Source organism: Physella acuta, unplaced genomic scaffold (assembly GCF_028476545.2).
Source record: "Physella acuta isolate Inbredline_101_S28 unplaced genomic scaffold, ASM2847654v3 ptg000450l, whole genome shotgun sequence".
Classification (NCBI taxonomy): Eukaryota; Metazoa; Mollusca; class Gastropoda; family Physidae; genus Physella; species Physella acuta.
The window spans coordinates 305791-327318 of NW_026731969.1; the positions used below are offsets into that span (position 1 = coordinate 305791).

Below are 21528 nucleotides of genomic sequence, written 5' to 3' on the forward strand. Positions count from 1 at the left end.
CCCCACCCCCCCACACACACCACCCCCACCCCCACCCCTACCCCCCACCCCCCAAAAAACATGTCTCGTTGAGGAAGGATACAACGGGCGCTAGGCTGATAGTGCTGTCTCTTTTCTCTAAACTAAAATCACCCCACCCCCCACACACACCACCCCCACCCCCACCCCTACCCCCCCACCCCCCAAAAAACATGTCTCGTTGAGGAAGGATACAACGGGCGCTAGGCTGATAGTGCTGTCTCTTTTCTCTAAACTAAACCCCCCCCACCTCCCCCCCCCCACACACACCACCCCCCCCCCCCCCCGCCCCCCCCACCCCCCCCCCCCACCCCCCAAAAAACATGTCTCGTTGAGGAAGGATACAACGGGCGCTAGGCTGATAGTGCTGTCTCTTTTCTCTAAACTAAATCCACCCCCCCCATACCCCCCACACCCCCATCCCCCCCCCCCCCCCCAAAAAAAAACATGTATACCGTCCCATTCAACGAAATATAATTATATACTTTTTCCAGTGTCCGCCCCCTCCCCGAAAATTCTACGCCCGCCCCCGAAAATTTCAAGTACCCCCACCCCTCTCAGTAGAGGAAAAAGTCTGAAAGAAACACTTGTGTCGCGCTTAGCCACTTCGCGAAGAATTGCATTAAAGAAATTGCAAGAAAACCCCTTTTTAGATTAGACACATTAATTAGGCGGTAATTTTATTATAGAGTATCGATGAGGAAATTTCTTTTGAGTTGGGGAGGGGGGGGGCTCAAACGTTCTTACGCGGGGGTGGGGCTTCGCCCCTACCCGAAGAATTGTATGAAAGAAACTCTTCACGCAAACCACTTAGATTAGACAAAATTGCCTTTTTATTCAACGTTTACTCGAGAATCAATGACGTCATATTACTGTGTGCACTCTCCGGCTTGATATTATTTTCTACTATACGACGTCATACTTCGTTTTCGTTTCACTGTGCAAGTTTTTAATTTCCTTGTGTTTTCTCTATAGCGTTCTTGTCAGATAGAATTTTTGCTTATGTTTTCTCTAGAGCGTTCTTGTCAGACAGAGCGTTCTTGTCAGATAGATACATACATACATACACAGACAGCGAAACTATTAGTATTAATATTATAAATAAAAATATTAAAAATATCTTAAACAAGAATTGTAAACACTCTGTGTTATCTTGGAAAGAAAAAAAATATATGAATAAAATTAAATAATATTTTATATCTATTTAAAAATAGCGGTTGCTGACTAAACAGCCTTTCTTTAAACTACGTCATTTGGATATTGCCATAGTCGATTATTATTCGGGAAATGGACGTTATTTTTCCTGATTTATGCATACATTGTATTGCTATTGAGAAATTGCGTTAAATCGACACAGCAATCATAATTTCAGACATTGCTTTAGGAATATACCATTTAACGAAGCAATGAAGTCAAACGAGAAATAAAAACATTTACTCATCATGAACTAGGGTGAAATTTTTCACACATTTCTAACAAAACAAAAAAAATGAATAGTTAACTCCAACAGTAAAATAGGTCTTCTCTACTAATCTGAACCAAGAGAACAAAAAATAAGAATGTATAAAAAATTAACTTTGTTAACATCATGATTATATTGGATTTAACCAATTTGATAAAGTGTTTACATTATACCAGTAAAGTAAGAAAAAGTGGTGTACCCTTTTCGAGCCAACTGGTCTATGTGGCAAATGACCTAGAGTTCACCTGCTCTTCGGTATAGGAAAGGATAGTATCGTAGGCAATATGCACAGAAGCCTTTAACATAACATGAGTTTGGTACACATCAGGTGGATTTAGTTATTTTCTACTGATTTGAACCTTGATTCGAACTCGAGTATAAATAGAATAGCATAAGTAGAATAGAGCGGTACCGCTAAACCACACTGTCACATGCATCTGAGAAGTATGTGCTAACATTTAATATTTATTGATATAAAAAAACATTGTACAGTAAAACCATTAAAAATAAATTAGTTAAAATTAATTCATTATATAAAATGCCAAAAAATATTATTTGAATGCATCTTGAAATGAACAAAGCTATATTCTAAAGAAAAAATTATTTTTCATTGTATTTTTTAAAGCAGACCACTATATAATATGTTCTTTTATATTTTAAACACGTATTTTAGCTGTGATTCTAATATATCGTAAATTATATTTGTTATTAATGATTTATGCCGTTTTTTTCAAATAATTTTAATCAGATATAGAAGCTGGGCCCAGCAGAAAACGATCAAACTGCAGTAATTGCTTAGCTGAAGGTCTCTCTTGAGGATCCATGATGAAAGTTTTATCTAAAAATTCTTTTAGTTCTTCAGACGAGTTTGGCGGAAGTTTATACGATGGCTTTTGTAGAGTAGCCAGCTTATAGACATGCTGTTCATATCGAAGGGAATTGTCTGGTCGCTTTTGCGTTAGCATTTGAACGACCGTACACCCAACACTCCTGTGGTAAAGAAAGGTTAAATGTAATCTCATGTTTGATGTTGACGTAACAACATTACACATATTACATTTTGTAACGCAAGTGTAAACAGTAATAATGCAACTCAAAATCATTATGTTATATAAAGTTAAACAATGTTTTGAATTTTTTTCTCATTAACCAAAATGATCACACCGTTTATTTAAAATTACAAATATATTTTTGTTTCTGTATATTTAGATTCATATATATCATACACTTAATATTCTGCTAGTTTGTGTATTATTTGGAGAGGTAATTTAATATAAACAGTAAATAAAAGCGTTGGTTTTATTTATTATTTTTCTAATGTTAGTTAACTTTTAAAACGTCATATTGGTAATAGAATAATCCAAAGTAGTTACCAAATGTCAGCTTTGGAATAGAACTCTAATTTTAGGTCGCCTGCCAACACTTCAGGTGCTGTGAACCCAGGTGTACCACAACCGTTTATGGCCTGGAGATCATGCTCTTTTGTAATTAATTTTGAAAGCCCAAAGTCAGCTATCTTAACACTATTTTATTCTCAATTAAAATGTTAGTGCCTGAAATTCAAAATATAATATTTAAAAAAAAATTAAGTCTTTCATTTTAAACTATGTGCACAGGACTAATACTAAAAATACAACAGATAATATATGTTTAGTAGAGAGAGAAAGTTATTTCTGATAAATAAAAGTTTTAAGTTATTTTAGAAAAAAACAAATTTCGAATTGTCATAATGTGTAAGCAATATTTATGTAATACTTAAAATATTGACTATAGACAAGCTAATTTGCTACTGTAAATGGCATATTTAATACATTAACAAATTTGACTTAGATTCAATGTGAAAACACTATTGTTCTTATTTAAGAAGTATTTTTCCGAACATTCGACATTCTAATTAAATTAAAAAAAAAATATAACCTTTAATATCCAGATGTAGTATTTTATTTTGATGTAGGTATTCCAAACCTTCTAGTATCTGTTTTGTAAATTTACGTGTTGTTTCTTCATCTAAACCGTTTTTCTTCTTTATATAGGTTGCTATATATATATATATATATATATATATATATAATGTATGTATTTATTTGAAAGAGCAAACATTTTAAAAATTAACTGGATTTGAATACTACTAACCTTAGGCATATATTCTAAGAATATAATAATTGACATATCCTTTATTTGATATCCATGAAAATGTATTATATTTTTATGCCTTGCCTTTAATAAAAGTTGTGCCTCTGATAAAAAATTTACCTAAAAAAATTGAATTTTATGAGTTATATCAATAAAAAAAAAATGTAAACGTATTACTATATTATGTACTAATTGTGCAAAGCACTTTTAAAAAAATAAATAGTATACCGTAAATATATAAGGTAATCAGAGGCGTAGCTTAGGGGGAAGGTGCATCCGCACAAGACGCCTACTGAAGGGGCGTGCGCCAAAAAGGGTAGAAAAAAATTAAAAAGCTCAATTTAAGCAGTAGTTTTAAATTTAAAAATTCAAAGTAAAATATTTAAACCGCTACACGCCTTTACATGATGATTTATCTGCTTTTACCTGGACTGTTTTACTGTAAATAAATACCCTTTAAAAAAAACAACCGCAAAAACATTAACACTTAGAAAACAAACCAATTGTATTAAATCGCAATGTATAAAAGTAAAAACAAAACGGGGGAGGTGGGCTTTTTCTCAAAGGTATATGGTAATGTTTAACACCGAAATGGTGAGTAGATAAATAAATAAACAATTAGGATAGAAACCAATATTATTAACGTACGAGAAAAATGGCCCGTTGAGGAAGGGTACAGCGGGCGCTAGGCTGATAGTGCTGTCTCTTTTCTCTAAACTAAAACCAACCCACCCCCCAAAACACACCACCCCCCACCCCCACCACCCCCAACACCCCCACACCCCACCCCCCCCCCCCCCCCCCCCACACACCCCACCCCCCCCACACCCCCCAAAAAACATGTCTACCGTCCCATTCAACGAAATATAATTCTATACTTTTTCCAGAAAATTCTACCCCCGCCCCCGAAAATTTCAAGTACCCCCCACCCCTCTCCGGGGAGGAAAAAGTCTGAAAGAAACACTGGTGTCGCGCTTAGCCACTACCCGAAGAATTGCATTAAAGAAATTGCAAGAAAACCCCTTTTTAGATTAGACACATTAATTAGGCGGTAATTTTATTATAGAGTATCGATGAGGAAATTTCTTTTGAGTTGGGGAGGGGGGGGGGCTCAAACGTTCTTACGCGGGGGTGGGGCTTCGCCCCTACCCGAAGAATTGTATGAAAGAAACTCTTCACGCAAACCACTTAGATTAGACAAAATTGCCTTTTTATTCAATGTTTACTCGAGAATCAATGACGTCATATTACTGTGTGCACTCTCCGGTTTGAGATTATTTTCTACTCTATGCTAAATGTGGCGACGTCATACTTCGTTTTTCGAATTACTAAGCAGGTTTTTAATTTCCTTGTGTTTTCTCTAGAGCGTGCTTGTCAGATAGAGCGTTCTTGTCATGTTTTCTCTAGAGCGTTCTTGTCAGATAGACAGACAGCGAAACTATTAGTATTAATAATGTAGGACTTATCTAGCCAGATTTTTTAAAGAAATGAAGCCACTAGTTCTTTCTGTGATTCCTGCTATTCTCTCACTTTCAACGTGAGAGATCATTTGTTCGTGAGATATTTTGTCTGAGATATTTTGTCTGAGATCATTTGTCCTGTCACCATATATATATATATATATATATATATATATATATATATATATATATATATATATATATATATATATATATATATATATATATATATATATATATATATATATATATATATATATATATATGCTTACAATTGTATCCTGTCTTGCTTCAATCCAAATTTGTTTTGCAGCAAATCTTTTTTCATCAGGTTTCTCCAAATCTGTAACAAGGTACACAGTTCCAAATGATCCTCTGTCGAGTTGATCTTTGATTTCAAAATTTCGCGGAAAATCTTGTGAGTATACATCGGGTGAGCCTTTAAAAAAGTATTACCACTTCTAAGTTGTTTAATAAATCGACTGCTACGACTGCTAATATCATATTTGCATTTTTAAACATGTAATATTCTGATTATTGGAACTTACATTTGTTATGTATGTAACTTTATTTACAAGCATTTTAATTAATTATACAAGGCAATAAAACAATTCAGTGAATATCTAATTTATACATGAAAAGATTACGTTTATTTATTTGGAAATTCTCAACTCATTGTTTTTTTTTCCACTGTAATCCTGTTTCCGAGTTAAAATGAAATTAAATACCACCTTTTGTCACACATTAGCAAAATGATTGATCTTCTAATTTGAGGCACTTTATCCAAATCCCTTGTAAATTTAATTCAATTACAGATTTTTATTTCTAATTGGAACTCGATTTCTTTTCGAAATAACCTTTTGTTTTGTAATGTGCGGTGATTACAAAAATGTTTGTATTGAAATTTGTTCGGAAAATCATATTGAAGACCATTTAACAAAATTATGGTATGTATGAATATAGCTTATATATATATATATATATATATATATATATATATATATATATATATATATATATATATATATATATATATATATATATATATATAAGTAAAGTTTCCCTTTCAAACCTGGCGGTCTATGGGGCAAGTGAAGTAGAGTTCACGTGTTTCTGTGACCTCGGAGAGATAGTGTGGTCAGCACTATGCCCAGCCGCCTTTACTTTCCCTAACATGAGTTAGGTACCCATCGAGTTGGGTGGACTCAGGGACGGTATACTACTTGAACCCGGATTCGAACTCGAGACTTACGGGTTAGCAGTCCAGCTCTCTACTGCTAGACCACTCCGTCCCATATATATATATATATATATATTTTATATATATATATATATATATATATATATATATATATATATATATATATATATATATATATATAATATAAGCGGGCTGAGCGTGTGTCAGTCCTTCCTTCCGTCCGTCCGTCATCGCTATAGATTTTGGAACCATAAAAGTAAACATCGCACCATACTGTGCTTTTCAGTGCACCGCAGTGTCTTACTATAAGCAATAGAGTAGGGTTTGTTTATATAACGACATAGAGCTATTTTATAATTGCCACTGTGTTTACTCTTTTGCATAACTTAAAGAAAATATTAAATACACACACATTGCTAAAACATATTAAAAGGATCAATGTCAAATATCATTTTTGTTTATATTTCTAGAAAAAGTGGATACATTTTAATAACATAATAACAGTACGGTAGAAAAATCAAATTAATTTAACTCTTTTCTAATTTTGACAAAGGAGGTAATTTAAAATACATTAAACTCACGCTAATAAAAAATGTGAATGCAAATATACGTTCGTCATAGAAGGAATTAGTGTTGCAATAATATAATTAGCAAAATGCGAATGCAAATTATTCAGATGTGTAAGAGGAAATTATTGTTAGAAAATTATAATTAGCATGGATTGATAAAAAGCAATCTTTTATTTATTTTATTCACTGAATGTAGGCCCTACTGTTTATTACTTATAATTTTTAATCAACTATTCAGCACTATTATAGACGCGTCATCACTTTCATTAGGTGCGCAATGGTTTTAGTTATGAAACTCTATTGTAAATTTTTAAAATTTAAAGTACTGGGAAAAAAATGCGTGAATGGATAAAGTGAAATATTGTAGGTAAAACACGGATATTTTAAATACTGCCTATTATTTATACTGTTTACTAATTATTATTCTATCTTTCGGTTTGAGGACAAGCTAGGGGTTTTATAGGAGAGGCGTAGCGAGGGGAGGGCATATGTCCCCGGGTGCCGACCTTAGGGGGCGCCAAATTGGGTTGGAAAAAATTTGCGATGGGGGGGGGGGGGTGGAAATCGAAAGTTTTAGGGCAGGGGGGGGACAGGGTTGCAAATCAAAAGTTTGAGCGGGGGAGATTTTAAATCAAAAGTGGTGCAAATCGAAAGTCTGAGGGGAGGTACAAATCGAAAGTTTGAGGGAGTAGGGTGGAAATTGAAATTTTGAGGGTAGGGGGTGCAAATCGTAAGTTTAAGGGGGGGGGGGGTCAAATCGAAAGTTTGTCCCCGGGCGCCGGAAAGGGTCGCTACGCCTCTGTTTTATAGTCATTAACTGAGTTTGTGAGATTTGGCGCTACGGGCTAGACTGTGAGCAATATGCCTTTATGATTGTATTTAAATTGTGTTTAATGTTATGAGTGTTGTGTTTGTTTTTTCGTTTTTTTTTTTTTTTGCGTTTGTTGTGTGTGTTTAGTTTTGTTCTGTTCCCAACTTGGTACATTTAAAAAAGATTTACCGTGGCGGAGCACGGGATGCAGCTAGTATATATATATATATATATATATATATATATATATATATATATATTATATATATATATATAATTATATATATATATATATATATATATATATATATATATATATATATATATATATATATATATATATATATATATATATATATATATATATATATATATATATATTTAAATTACCTTCCTTGCAAAAATTACAAAAATATTTCGACTTACTGTTATGAAAATGTACCCACTTTTTCTAGGAATATAAACGAAAATGATATTTGACATTGATCCTTTTAAAATGTTTTAGCAATGTGCGTGTATTTAATATTTTCTTTACGTTATGCACACGAGTAAAAGCAGTGGCAAATATAAAATAACTTTATGTCGTTATATAAATAAACCCTACTCTATTGCTTATAATAAGACATTGCGATGCACTGAAAAGCACTGCCTTTTGCGATGTTTACTTTTATGGATCCAAAAGCTATAGCGATGACGGAAGGAAGGAAGGACTATCTTCTTCTTTGTTCTTAATTGAGAATATGGTGGAGGATTTAGACAACAAGCCCAGCTTCGTGTATGAACTGGACTGTGGTCTCCAGTTCTGCAGGTGCCCCATATAATTTTTCCTTCAGTGGGGTGAGTAGGGGCCAGTGTTTGGCTCGCACCTGGCTATAAAGAGAACATTCTTGAAGGACGTGCTCGGTATTATCCGGGGCCTTGCCACAATGGCATATTTCGCCACACCCAATTTTTAGTTTTTTATGCATGTGCTGATTTAGTCTGTTGTAGCCTGTTCTAATTCGAAAGATTATGTGTTGTTGATTTCGTGTCAAATTGTAATACCCATCATCTTTTTTGTAGTGAGGGTGTGTGTCAGACCACATTTGTGTTTGTTTGTTTTTTATTATTCTTTTTATTTCTTTTGGATGTAGCGAAATTTCTGGTTGTTTTTTCTTTCCCCCAATTTTTGCCAGCTGGTCCGCAATCTCACTTCCTTGTATCTGGAAGTGGCCCGGAATCCACTGCAGCACAATTCTGCTGCATGTATTTTGTAGCCTTTCAAGGGCTGTCCTGAGTGATTGAGTATAGGACTCTGGATTTTTTAGGGATTGCAGGACAGATTTAGCATCTGTAAAAAATACTATCTGACTATTTGGAGATTCAGGGTGTTCTGACAGGAGGTTTGCTGCATGCTCTAAAGCTTCTTTTTCTGCTCTAAAATTGTCGGATAGGCTGCCTGTGGCTATTGACTTTTCCAGGCTTTCTCCGCTTGGCCATTCGATAAGGACGCCAGCCGCTCCATTTTTTGTGGCATCTTCAGCTGAGCCATCTGTGAAAACTCTAATCTAAGTATTGCTGGGGTACTTTTCCTTAATGTGCTTATTTGTTAATTTATTTAGTTCTTCTTGATCATAGTCAGATTTTTTTCTATGGTGTCTATTGAGTCACTAATGGTTAAATGACAGTGGGAGATCCACGGCGGGGAGAGGTTTTGGGTTTTGATTGTTTCAGGAATTATGTTTTCGATTTCATATTTCTTTTTTAGATTCTTTTCTTTTTTAATTAAACTTGTTCTTTGAAGTCTGCTTGATGTACTGTGCTTCTGGAGTTTGTGTTTTAGATTAGGGTTTTCCAGTGCCACTAGCTTTGTGTATTGAGTGAGGATTTTTTATTCTCTCCTTTCTTCTATTCAGCTAAGAGCGGCTATTTCCTCCATTGCTTTTATAGGCGTTGTATTCATAGCACCTGTCATTATTCTCAAACCGATGTTCTGAACTTTGTCAATTTTGCTAATATTTGTTTTTGCTGCTGATCCCTAAGCCAAACACCATATTCTAACGTAGGTCTCTTAAAGTTGGTGTAGGTCTTTTTCAGGATGTGATGATTTACTCTCCAGTCTGTTCCTGTCAGTTTCCTCATTAGATTAAGTCTTTTAATCCCATTACTTTGTGTGTTTTCTATTTGTTTCCTCCAGGTAAGTCGAGTGTCAAAAGTGTCTCCTAGGTATTTGGGGTGGTCATTTTTTTCTAGCTCTTGGTTTTCTAGGGTTAGTTTCATTTTTTGATGTTTAGTTGATAGGGTGAAGATTGAATAGGTTTTTTTCTTGGTATTTATAGATAACTATATATATATATATATATATATATATATATATATATATATATATATATTCTCATATATATTCATATACATTCATATATATATATATATATATATATATATATATATATATATATATACATATATATATACATATATATATACATATATATATACATATATATATATATATATATATATATAAATATATATATATATATATATATATATATATATATATATATATATATATATATATATATAAATACCAAGAAAAAAACCTCGCACCTATATATATATATGTATATATATATATATATATATATATATATATATATATATATATATATATATATATATATATATATATATATATATATATATATATATATATATATATATATATATATATATATATATATATATAATATTAAGAACAATCTGATACACAACTTATTAATTAATTAAACCTTGATAAGTTAAGGGCAACGAGCTGTGCTGAAAACAAAAAAAAAACCTGCTTATTTCTGAACCTAATATTATAATATTATCATATAGTTATAACTTAATTAAAAAAAAATAAAAAAGGCCGAAAATTCCATGCGTTGCCATGGTGATGCCGGCCATCTTGGATTTTATTTACATTTTTTAACATCAAAATAACTCAAAGATGGCTTTATGCGAGTTCAATAAAAACGTGCAGAATTTTAGAGATACAGGTTGGAAACAATCGTCATGGAATACATTTTCAAATTTTTAAATAATTTTGTTTTTACATTTTTGAATGCAGAATTTTTTAAAAAAATTAAAATGTGTGCATTAAATACACAATTTTAACACACATTGTCCACATTTTGTTCTATTAGCTTTATGGGCATATGTTTACAAAATAACACGAGAAAATTTTCATCAATTTTAATAATTGTTAAAATAAGTTTTAAAATTATTTTAAAAAACCAAGATGGCCGCCATCACCATGGCAACGGGAGTAAATTTTCGATTATATATTATTTTTAGAATTAACTCTTTAAGTCACAACTATATGCTAAATATTAATAGCATTAGGTTTAGAAATAAGCATTTTCGGTTATTGTGGTTTTCAGCACCCGCCCATGTGTTTAAAGAAATACCAGGAATAGAAGCAGCATTTCCGCTCGCAACACATGCGTTCCAGTTTATAACTCTGGCTTCATTCCCATCAGGTGTGTTACTTGATCGGTAAAAGTTTACTACTTTCAGTAGATCTTGGTCCTCTGCTATTGCCTCGCTTCCTTCATGAGTTGCGGAAATAACTGTTACAAGGCTCATTGCAAGTTCCTTCAAATATGGTCTGGACTCCGATAAAGTTTTCGTTAAAATCGAAAACAATTTCCTAAACTAAAAATATTTTAGCAGTATAAACTACAATCACCTCAAATAAAAAACGAAACAATAAATTTCAAAATAATGTAGTTTTAAAATGCTTTGAATAATAATAAAAAAAAATTATACTTACCTTTGGTATTGATGATTGATACTTTTCTGCCACTAATCGCAAACCTCGGAGCCAATCAGCTACTAGCTTGTCGTCTAGCAGAGAATTTACTGAGGTATCTATGAATCCTTCTATGTCGACATCTGGAAAATTAATCAAACAAGCTAGGATTTAATAAATATATAATAACTTCTATACAAAAATTACAATTATACATTCATTTATATATATACATACATGTATATATATATATATATATATATATATATATATATATATATATATATATATATATATATGTATATATATATATATATATATATATATATATATATATATATATATATATATATATATATATATATATATATATATATATTTCTATGTTATATCTTATAGGGATAATTAAATCTGCAAATATAAGCATTTATTAAATTTTTTTAAAAATTAACGACAATAAGCATTATGAATTTAAATACTGTGCATGGGAACCGCTTTATACAAATATGATATGATACGATACGATATGATACGATACGATACGATACGATACGATACGATACGATACGATACGATACGATACGATACGATACGATACGATACGATACGATACGATACGATACGATACGATGCGATGCGATGCGATGCGATGCGACGAGATGCGATACGACGAGATGCGATACGATGAGATGCGATACGATGAGATTCGATACGATACGATACGATACGATACAATACGATACGATACGATACGATACGATACGATACGATACGATACGATACGATACGATACGATACGATACGATACGATACGATACGATACGATACGATACGATACGATACGATACGATACGATACGATACGATACGATACGATACGATACGATACGATACGATACGATACGATACGATACGATACGATACGATACGATACGATACGATACGATACGATACGATACGATACGATGCGATGCGATACGATGCGATGCGATGCGACGAGATGCGATACGACGAGATGCGATACGACGAGATGCGATACGATGCGATGCGATACGATGCGATGCGATGCGATACGAAGTGAAATGTATTAAGAACAGTTTTAAAAGGCAAAACTATACCGCTTAAATTTGGAAGTTCGTTAGCTTGATTGCTAATCGAAGAAATGAGTATAATAATATCCTGCTTGAATTTTGAAGCCGGAAAACGTTTTTTTTTAAATCTGTAAGTAGGATATGTTTAGTTTAAATAAAGTTTTCAAATAATGTAATAGCAAACAAATGTATATAATTAAACAAATAATTTATGTATTTTAAAAACTCTTTTTTAACTTTATTTATTGCTTAAAATACTTCTTATTGATAGATCAAACACTTTATTTAAGACACGGTTAAATGAAATAAAAAATAATTTGTATTATATAATTAACAGTTAATGGAAAGCAATATAGCATTTAGATAATCATGGTATCAATGGATGTAAATTTTACCTCAAGAGTTTGGCATTCAACGAAATATTGTTTATTCTCTTCGTAATGTGATATGGTCAGCAATATTTCTAAAGCAATTTTCACGACATGCTCTGTCACCTGTAAAGAATATCGAATGATAATTAGTTTACCCGAGAAAGTCTATATACGGGTTTTATCTAAAATGACTTCTAATACTACTCTAAGTAAACCAATGTGTATTTAGTGCTAATATTACGCCCTAATAATTAGTTTGAAAATGAAAATGCACAAATGAGAATGGTTCAAAACAAAAGTTATAACTTAAACGTAGCACCCTTAAAAATGAAAATAAAACGGTTACCTGAGTCGCAAAACTAGCACTTGTTTTACCCCGCGTGTATTTCCTAAATTGTTTAGATAGCAGAGTAACCAATCCATCCTCCGCAAAATTCTGTTTTTTTTAAAATTATAATAAATAACATAAATAATATACACTATATACAAATATGAACATAACAAAATATATCAGCTATTTATCAGATTATCTTTTAAATTAGTTATTATTTAAATCATGTATGGAATTACTTCTACTGTAGGTCGAAATTATGCATCAATGAAAGCAAAACCCCACTATAAATAATTAAACATAGGCAGGGGCGGAACTACCATACCGCCAGACCCCGCAATGCGGGGGGGGGGGGGGGCAGGATGTTTAGGGGCCCAGTTCCGACCAAAAAACAATGAATTTTTTTTTCAAAAATTATGTTTTTCACGCATCTTGAAAGTGGTTTTGTAAAAAAAAAAACAACAATAGGTCTACTATAGCAGAGATTGTTGCGTAGAAAAGTATTTTAAAATCTACAAGAGCTATAGTTTGAAAGGTAGGTAAACATTCACACTACTTCCATGACTTACTGCCCTTCTGTAAAATAGGGATGCCCACAAAGCTCATTTAAATAGTTTTGTACTATGTATATTAAAAAGCAATTGATTCTCTGAATTGTTATTTAAATAAGACGTACTATACAATAGTATAGATATAAAAATCAATGTTTTCAAAATTGATATTATAAAAGCCAAAAATGAAAAAAATAAACATAAAGCGAGAACCCATTCACGAATCAAGCTGACGTATTTATGTATTTTTGACCAGCATATTTATAATATCTCTTAACATGTCATGAGTTTAGGCTAAATTTTTTTCTGGTTTGTTCTCTCAGAATGGTTATTTGTTGCAATGAAATAGACTAAATTACTCAGTTAGGATATATATATATATATATATATATATATATATAGGGGGCCCTAATTTTTTCTTTGCGGGGGAGCCTTTTTTGTTCTAGTTCCGCCACTGAACTTAGGGCTTTATGAAAAACTAAATAATCATTTTTCTTACTTTTTACTATATGTATTGTGCTTTTAAAACCGTATTCACTTATTTCGTTTAATACAAATATTCAAAATAGCTGCATACATGGCAATGGCGTTTCTGTTTATTATTAATTTACTATAAAGTATAAATTAAGAATGACTGGCTCTTTTATAGTGCATTTTTCGATGTTTTATTCTATATTCTATAATTTCTCGCTTAAATAATAGCAATGACATATAAGTAAAATGCCGTAGAATATGAATTATTCCGGCTTAATTACGCTTTTTCCGCTTTTTTTGTCAGGTGGTTGCTTCATGCTCCAGTGCTTTGCATTACCTATTTCGAACGTGAGGGTCCGTTATTCAATAGACAGTTGAAGCCGTCAAGATCAGTTTTCGAGCTCGTGAGTATGTCTTACAAGCACGCGCTCTCCTGCAAGATCTCCAACAGCACATTTATTACTATACGGTAAAAAGGAACTATATACCTTAAGCCTTTTTTAAAGTGCCAATGTTTTTATTCTTACCATCGCTACGACTTTGTATAACTTTGTAAGCAGCAGGATTGTTTGTAAAGTATTGTGGGTGATAGGTATTGACGAATTTTCTTGGAAGATATCGAGTACTTTGTGTTCTCTAAGATGCCTTGTGGTTAACTCTGCAAGTAAGCGTAATTATGAAGGTTTCTATATAGGCATATATATATATATATATATATATATATATATATATATATATATATATATATATATATATATATATATATATATATATAATTTCATTTGGTTTACATAAAAATTCGTTAGTAATTTTATTTAGCTAAACGCTTTTCCATACAACACGCCATATGGTGTGCTTGCCGTAGTGGTAGCAAACCCGTGCCCAGAAAAATACGATCCAAGAAATATAGCGAAGTTACTGTTTACATTAAATATCTCAGAGTTATAAAATAAGGTCAAATATATAACATAGAGGATTGGTAACGCAATGATGAAACCCTATTAAACTCTCTAAAAAGATTACGTCAGATTTAGTTTGGAGACCGGATGGCTTTTACAAATGTATTGTGCCATTTATTGTACAATGTTTATCACTCATCTTTATAAAAGTTTTGCAAATGTATATTTAACAATATAAATCTTACTAAAATCCGTAATTAAGATCATTGCGGCTGAATTATCTATAGGTAATTAGTTTACTAAACACATACACACAAATAATTGAATATACACAAAAATGCATATATTATCTTGGAAAAATAAATTGTATTATACAAGGAAGTCTAGCCGATCTTTTAAGAAACTTAGAGATAATTTTTTTCGATCTTACTTAATACCTGTGTATGATTTTAAAGTAGTATCATCAACACAAGTAGCTGATTTTGCGGTTAGAACCTTCGCAAGCATATGTAAACATTTCTGATGAACATAGAACTGAAAAGGCTCAAACTTGACCATCGCGGCATATTCTTTCATGACAGCCAACATGTACTTTTGTATTTCTTCTGGTGATGGTGAGCTCGATTTCTACATCAAAATAAATCAATAACTCAATTAAAAATACAAAAACAAACTGTTGTAATAATGCATAATATTGTATTTCTCGTTACAGAACAATGATTTTTATGAATAATTTACTTAACAACGTTTATTCAGTAAGGAAAAAGATAAGTATATCTTAGCAACTACAAGCTATATAAATTAAAGCAAGAACAAGTTACTGACCTGTCACAATGAATATTTAATATTTTGTTTAACTTTCCTTGGGAGGAAACGAATACTTACACTGTACGTATCTATTTAGCATACCTGAAATACTAAATAAGCTCAAACATACAAAGCATTTAGGGTGGTAAAAGGGGTTATGTGTGGGTGTTAGATCCCACAAATGAACAAGAGAATAAAAACTGTCTTGTGCAGTGTGTGAATTTGTGGACATTTCCCAACTATCACTCTGATATTTCCGACACCAATGACTGCAGTTCCGTTTTTTAAAATACACTAAGAAAATTAACATTTAACGTACGATTTAAGAAGATAAGGGTACTGACCGTGTCAATCTTTGCTTGTTTTAAACTGCGAATGCAGATCAATGATCTGGAAATATAATATATATATATATATATATATATATATATATATATATATATATATATATATATATATATATATATATATATATATATATATATATATATATATATATATATATATATATATATATTAAAATGCATTTTTAAAAATTATTCTACTTAACAGTTTATTTAGAAATTTAACAATGTTTAAAAATTATCTAGTCTAACATAAGAATAAAATGTATACCTGCCCTTTAACCTTTTCATAGTTTAAAAGTGTTGGATTGATTGTCGAAGCTGAGCATTGTGATAGTTTTGCTACATGTATGGATCATAAAACAAGCATGAGTTAGCAAAATATGTTTACTTGATGAGATTGTGTATACCATATATTGATTAGTCGATATGCAGTTATATCTCACCTTCAAAATTAATTATACGGTTTCTTATCGTCTCAAAACTCATTTCATTTTCAATCGCGAAGTAAAGGAATAACCAAAAACAAAAGCTCCTCTTCTCATAGATATCGCGATAAAAACTTGGATCCAACACAAGAAAGTGCATGTTGTCAGCCAAATAAAATAACGTGCTAATTTGTTGGTCATTAAAATGCAAGTCGCATTTGTTGCAAGATATTGTGTCAATCACTGTTGATACCTTGTTTTTTTTTCAATTTTCAGTGACATTATTTCAAAACATTTAGGCTTATAGGATTGTGGTAGACTTACAGTTTTAGTACATGGGTGTCTTGTCCAATTGTAGAATGTCTGCAGATTGTGCTAAAAGAGCCGATCGGTTTGCGCTGGTTTTAGAATGTCTCAATCCTTTTTTAAGATACTTTTTATTTTGATGTGTTATAACAACTCTCTGTAACAACACTTGTAAAATTAAAAATCTGTCTTCCTTGGCTGCCAAGAAAAGTGGAATTGAATAAAATAAGTCATTATGACGTTCATTATTTCGAATGTCGTCGGAATTTAGTAACATGGTTATAATTTCTGAACACCCTTTCATTATAGCTACATTCAGAGAAAATTCACATTTTGCTCTATTTTTTATTAAATACTTGACGATTTCTAGATAACCTTCATTGACTACCATAGTCAAAGCACTTTGGCGGTGTTTATTGATTTTGTTAACCTCTGCACCATTTTGAACTAACAGCTTTACCACAGCGAGGTGGTTTTGCGCTGCACCAAGCAATAAAGCAGTGTAATCTTCAGTATTAGCTGTACTTAGTTCAGGCTCGTGTTTGAGTATTTCACGTACAACCTCGACATGACCGTGCTGTGAAGCGATCATCAGAGCAGTGTTTCCATAGTTGTCACATTTGTTGACGGGGCAATTATGTTCCAGCAACATTTTCGTTATTTCATGTGACCCCTTTTCAGCAGCTAAATGCAAGGCGGTTCCTGCAGATTCGGCAGAAACACCTAAGTCAGCTGACATACTTAAAAGGTAAGCTACCGTTTCCACTCGACCATGACCCGAAGCGTGCATTAAAGCCGTAGCTCCGTAACTGTCCTGAAAATCAATCATACTAGCTTTAAATTGTTTTGACTGACACATTTTCTCAACGATTTCTGTGTATCCATCTATAGAAGCTAACGTCAATGCGGTTAGGCATTCTTTGATTTCAAACAAATCAATCTCTGCGTCTTTTTCAAGTAACTGTGTAACAATGTTACTAAAACCTCGATTCGACGCTAACATGAGAGGACTTACGCCATTGTTAAGAACACAGTTACAGTTAACATCATTTCTTAACAAAAGCTCAACTATGTTCTCGTGCCCATATAAACAAGCGAGAAGTAAAGCATTTACTCCATGTTTGGCTTTAGCTTCCAAATCACAATGTTTCTCTATCAGCATTTCAACAATCTCTGTCATTCCATTCTCAACAGCCATATGTAAAGCAGTTAAATCAATTTTGTTTTTCAAATTTATATTGCTATTAGCTGTAATCAACACTTTGGCAATACCACTATTTCCATAATAGCAAGCAAACATTAAACTTGTATTCCCGTTATTGTCTTGAACATTTATATTAGCTTTTTGTTCGAGTAAAACTCTTACAACTTCTATGAAATCCAATTGTGTCGCCAATATTAATGCTGGAACTTTTATGGAAGTATCTTTATCAAACGGTTCATCGTTGTTTGTATATTTTAGGTAAGTTTTTAAAGCGTTATAATTTTGTAGAATCTCATCAATTTTCCAGGGCTCCGTTTGAATAGCATCGGCCACCAAATCTAATATTCGCACAAAAGCCAGTTCTTGCAGCTCTAAATTTCTCGAATGGCTAAAAGATTGAATTGGAATACCTCCTTCATAATCAGCACCCTGTTTAATTAATAGCTTAACAACTTCGGCGTGTCCAGCCTTAACTGCTAGCACAAAAGCATTTTCTCCTTTATTATTTGTTGTGTTAATACTAGCACCTTTACTTATTAGTGCTTGTAAAATGTCAGAGAATCCATTTTGTACCGCATACATTAATGCGTTGTAACCATTTTCATCTACAATAGTGCAATCAGCTTGGTTATCTAAGAGTGATTTCACAATGCGAACATTTCTATTTTGAGCAGCGATGATAAGACAGCTTTTATTGATGTCATTTACCATGTTGCAGTCAGCATTATGTTTAATTAACAAATCCACAACATCCCCGTGTCCACCTAAAGCAGCCAGCATTAATGCAGTTAGTCCGCTTTTACTTTTTACATTCACATCCACCCGATAACCTACCAGCACTTCGACTGTCCTAAGAAATCCTCTAGCGGATGCTAGCATTAAAGCGCTGATACCTTCCGAAGTAAGGAGATTATAATTTGCATTTCGGCGTATCAATAAATCAACAACATAATAGTAATTGTTTAATGCAGCCATCATTATCGCACTGAGCCCATTGCTTGTTAAGGCATTGCAGTCAGAGCCTTGATCTAGAAGAAATTTAATCTGGTCAATTTGACCTCTGTATGACGCCTGCATAAGCGGCGTTAACACATCATTGTCTAATGTTCTGGACGTCTCCGTAAAGCTGTCTGGCTGATGAATATCATCCGTGGTTTGTATTAACGGCATGATAGCAAATCAGTGTTATTTAGTTTTGAATAATAAAATATTTGCCTAGCATCACCAGTTTGAAAAACCACAACTCTGAAACATAATACTATATATATATATATATATATATATATATATATATATATATATATATATATATATATATATATATATATATATATATATACTATATATATTTCCACATACACATTTGTTGAGAATAACATATTGGTCATAACAGCATAACAGTCGAATGATTACTTTGAAAGTGCCATCTCCCTTACTGTTATATAAGAATAGGCGAGAAAGTTTAGGGTCGACCACTCCCGCTTAATTAAGTATACAATAGACTAACGTTGTTTAATTAGTTTACTTTTAAAATAATGTGTACAAATAGTTCAACTTAGTGTTTTACCGGCTACACGAAAATAGTAATGGTAAGTATAGTAGATCAAATTAAAACAATATTAGATTTAACCTGAATCCAGAATGCTTTTATACGGCCAATAAGACGACAAGGATGTAAAAAAAGAGTCAGAGGTAACCCCACCAGGCAGTGTTCTTAGGTGTAGTGTGTAGTAGGTCACGCGTTACGTCAATTGAAACATTATCCTTCAGTCCCCTGTCTACACATTTTAAACCAGCTTATCTGTCGGATAAAATCACTTTTGAAACTATCCTTATACGGCACATACTGTAATAGTAAACATACAATTAAATTTATATTAACAAATTAAATTTTAAGTATTTTCGACATTCTCAAAAAATTTCTTATAAATTGCAAATTAAATAAAAATACAAACAATCATTCTGTAAAATAAAAGGATCTGAGTTTGTTGAACTGGATGAAATATTACAAAATACAGATGGGAGAATATAATCTGTGAGACTTTGTTTTTACATCATTATATAATACTACAAATATATACTAATAAAAGAAGAAATATAACGAATAACAACACAAACGTTAAAATTTAAAATGTAACGTTTTGTTGTGTGAAAAGTAAGCATTTGTTCTTGTACCTGATTAAACTAAGAATACACATTAAAATTATTGTTATGTATATCATTACAAAGCCAATCGTACGTGTACATACACTTTCAGCACTTAAAAAAAGACAAACCTTGTCAAAATCTATATAGAAACCCATTAATACCTAAACTACGGCCACTGGATATATTACCAGAATTACATTTTTAAAGCCTTACAAGACGAAGAAGCGACCATTCCTGTGTCTTTTCAGCAACAGCTATTGTGACAGAAATACTGGGTTAAAGTACAACATCAAGACTGCCAGTCATAAACACTGGAATTCTGGACCATTAACCAAAGGCTGACGATAGATTGGGGAATCCCCTTTGAGAAATACAAAATACTTTAGTTATTGCATAACGATATAAATAATGATTATCAAGGCTGTCGTTCAGAATAAACAAAAACCAAAAACAAAGCTGTGTATATATATATATATATATATATATATATATATATATATATATATATATATATATATATATATATATATATATATATATATGGTAACAGGACAAATGATCTCAGGCTAAATATCCTAGTCAAAATATCTCACAGACAAATGATATCAGGACAGTTGATGTAACATTATTTTCTCTACAGTTAGCTCGTTTACGTCTTGGCGTTACCCCCCACTGCCTTGTAATAATTGTCTGTTTGTACTAAAAAGACAATTTTACTTTAATAAATTATTAACGAAACTGGCAAAAAAATTTCTTCTGTAAATTTTGCAATTATTTGGCCTTGGTGTCACCCGCCCTCACCCCTTCTCCCGCTAAACGGTGAGCCCCCCCCCCCCCACCCCATCCGCCCCACACTGTCTACGCCTCTGATTTCATGCATCAATTTCTGTTCTTAGACCCTGATCTCTCGCCCAGTTACTTTAGGACTTATTTATGTTGTCTATGTAAGATAGTAGAGGGAGGAGGGGGCGCGGTCACATTGACGTCAAGTTTTGTGGATGAGGGGGGGGGGGGGGGGTAGGTTGGCTAAGCAGTAATTTTCACACACCAGATATAGCATTCGTGTACTGCTGCTACAAAATAAACAATATATATTTATATGTTAATCATCAAAACACCGAATTAGTTTATTAAACAGATTCCTTG

General features: G+C 32.5%; 1 protein-coding gene and 1 long non-coding RNA gene across 2 annotated transcripts; both read right to left on the reverse strand.

The window, feature by feature from the left end:
- Positions 1-1176: 1176 nt before the first annotated feature.
- On the reverse strand, positions 1177-3520 carry LOC131943285 (uncharacterized). Its single transcript, XR_009386875.1, has 3 exons — positions 3398-3520; positions 2854-3033; positions 1177-2470 (listed from the first exon to the last, which is right to left on the reverse strand). It is a non-coding gene; the product is annotated as an uncharacterized LOC131943285 (long non-coding RNA).
- Positions 3521-17207: 13687 nt separating this feature from the next.
- On the reverse strand, positions 17208-19404 carry LOC131943255 (ankyrin repeat and KH domain-containing protein 1-like). The gene is made up of 2 exons (XM_059303272.1): positions 17419-19404; positions 17208-17228 (listed from the first exon to the last, which is right to left on the reverse strand). Exons 1-2 carry the CDS (start codon positions 19402-19404, stop codon positions 17208-17210), a joined length of 2007 nt encoding a protein of 668 aa, XP_059159255.1.
- Positions 19405-21528: the final 2124 nt, after the last annotated feature.

Bases quoted from the DNA above. Each gene is read 5' to 3' on its own strand.
- LOC131943255 (XM_059303272.1), bottom strand. From the start codon at position 19,404: ATGCCGTTAATACAAACCACGGATGATATTCATCAGCCAGACAGCTTT. The intron at 17,229-17,418 runs GTAGTCAATGAA...TTTTCTTGGCAG, and splicing joins GCCAAAGTGCTTTGACTATG to CCAAGGAAGACAGATTTTTA.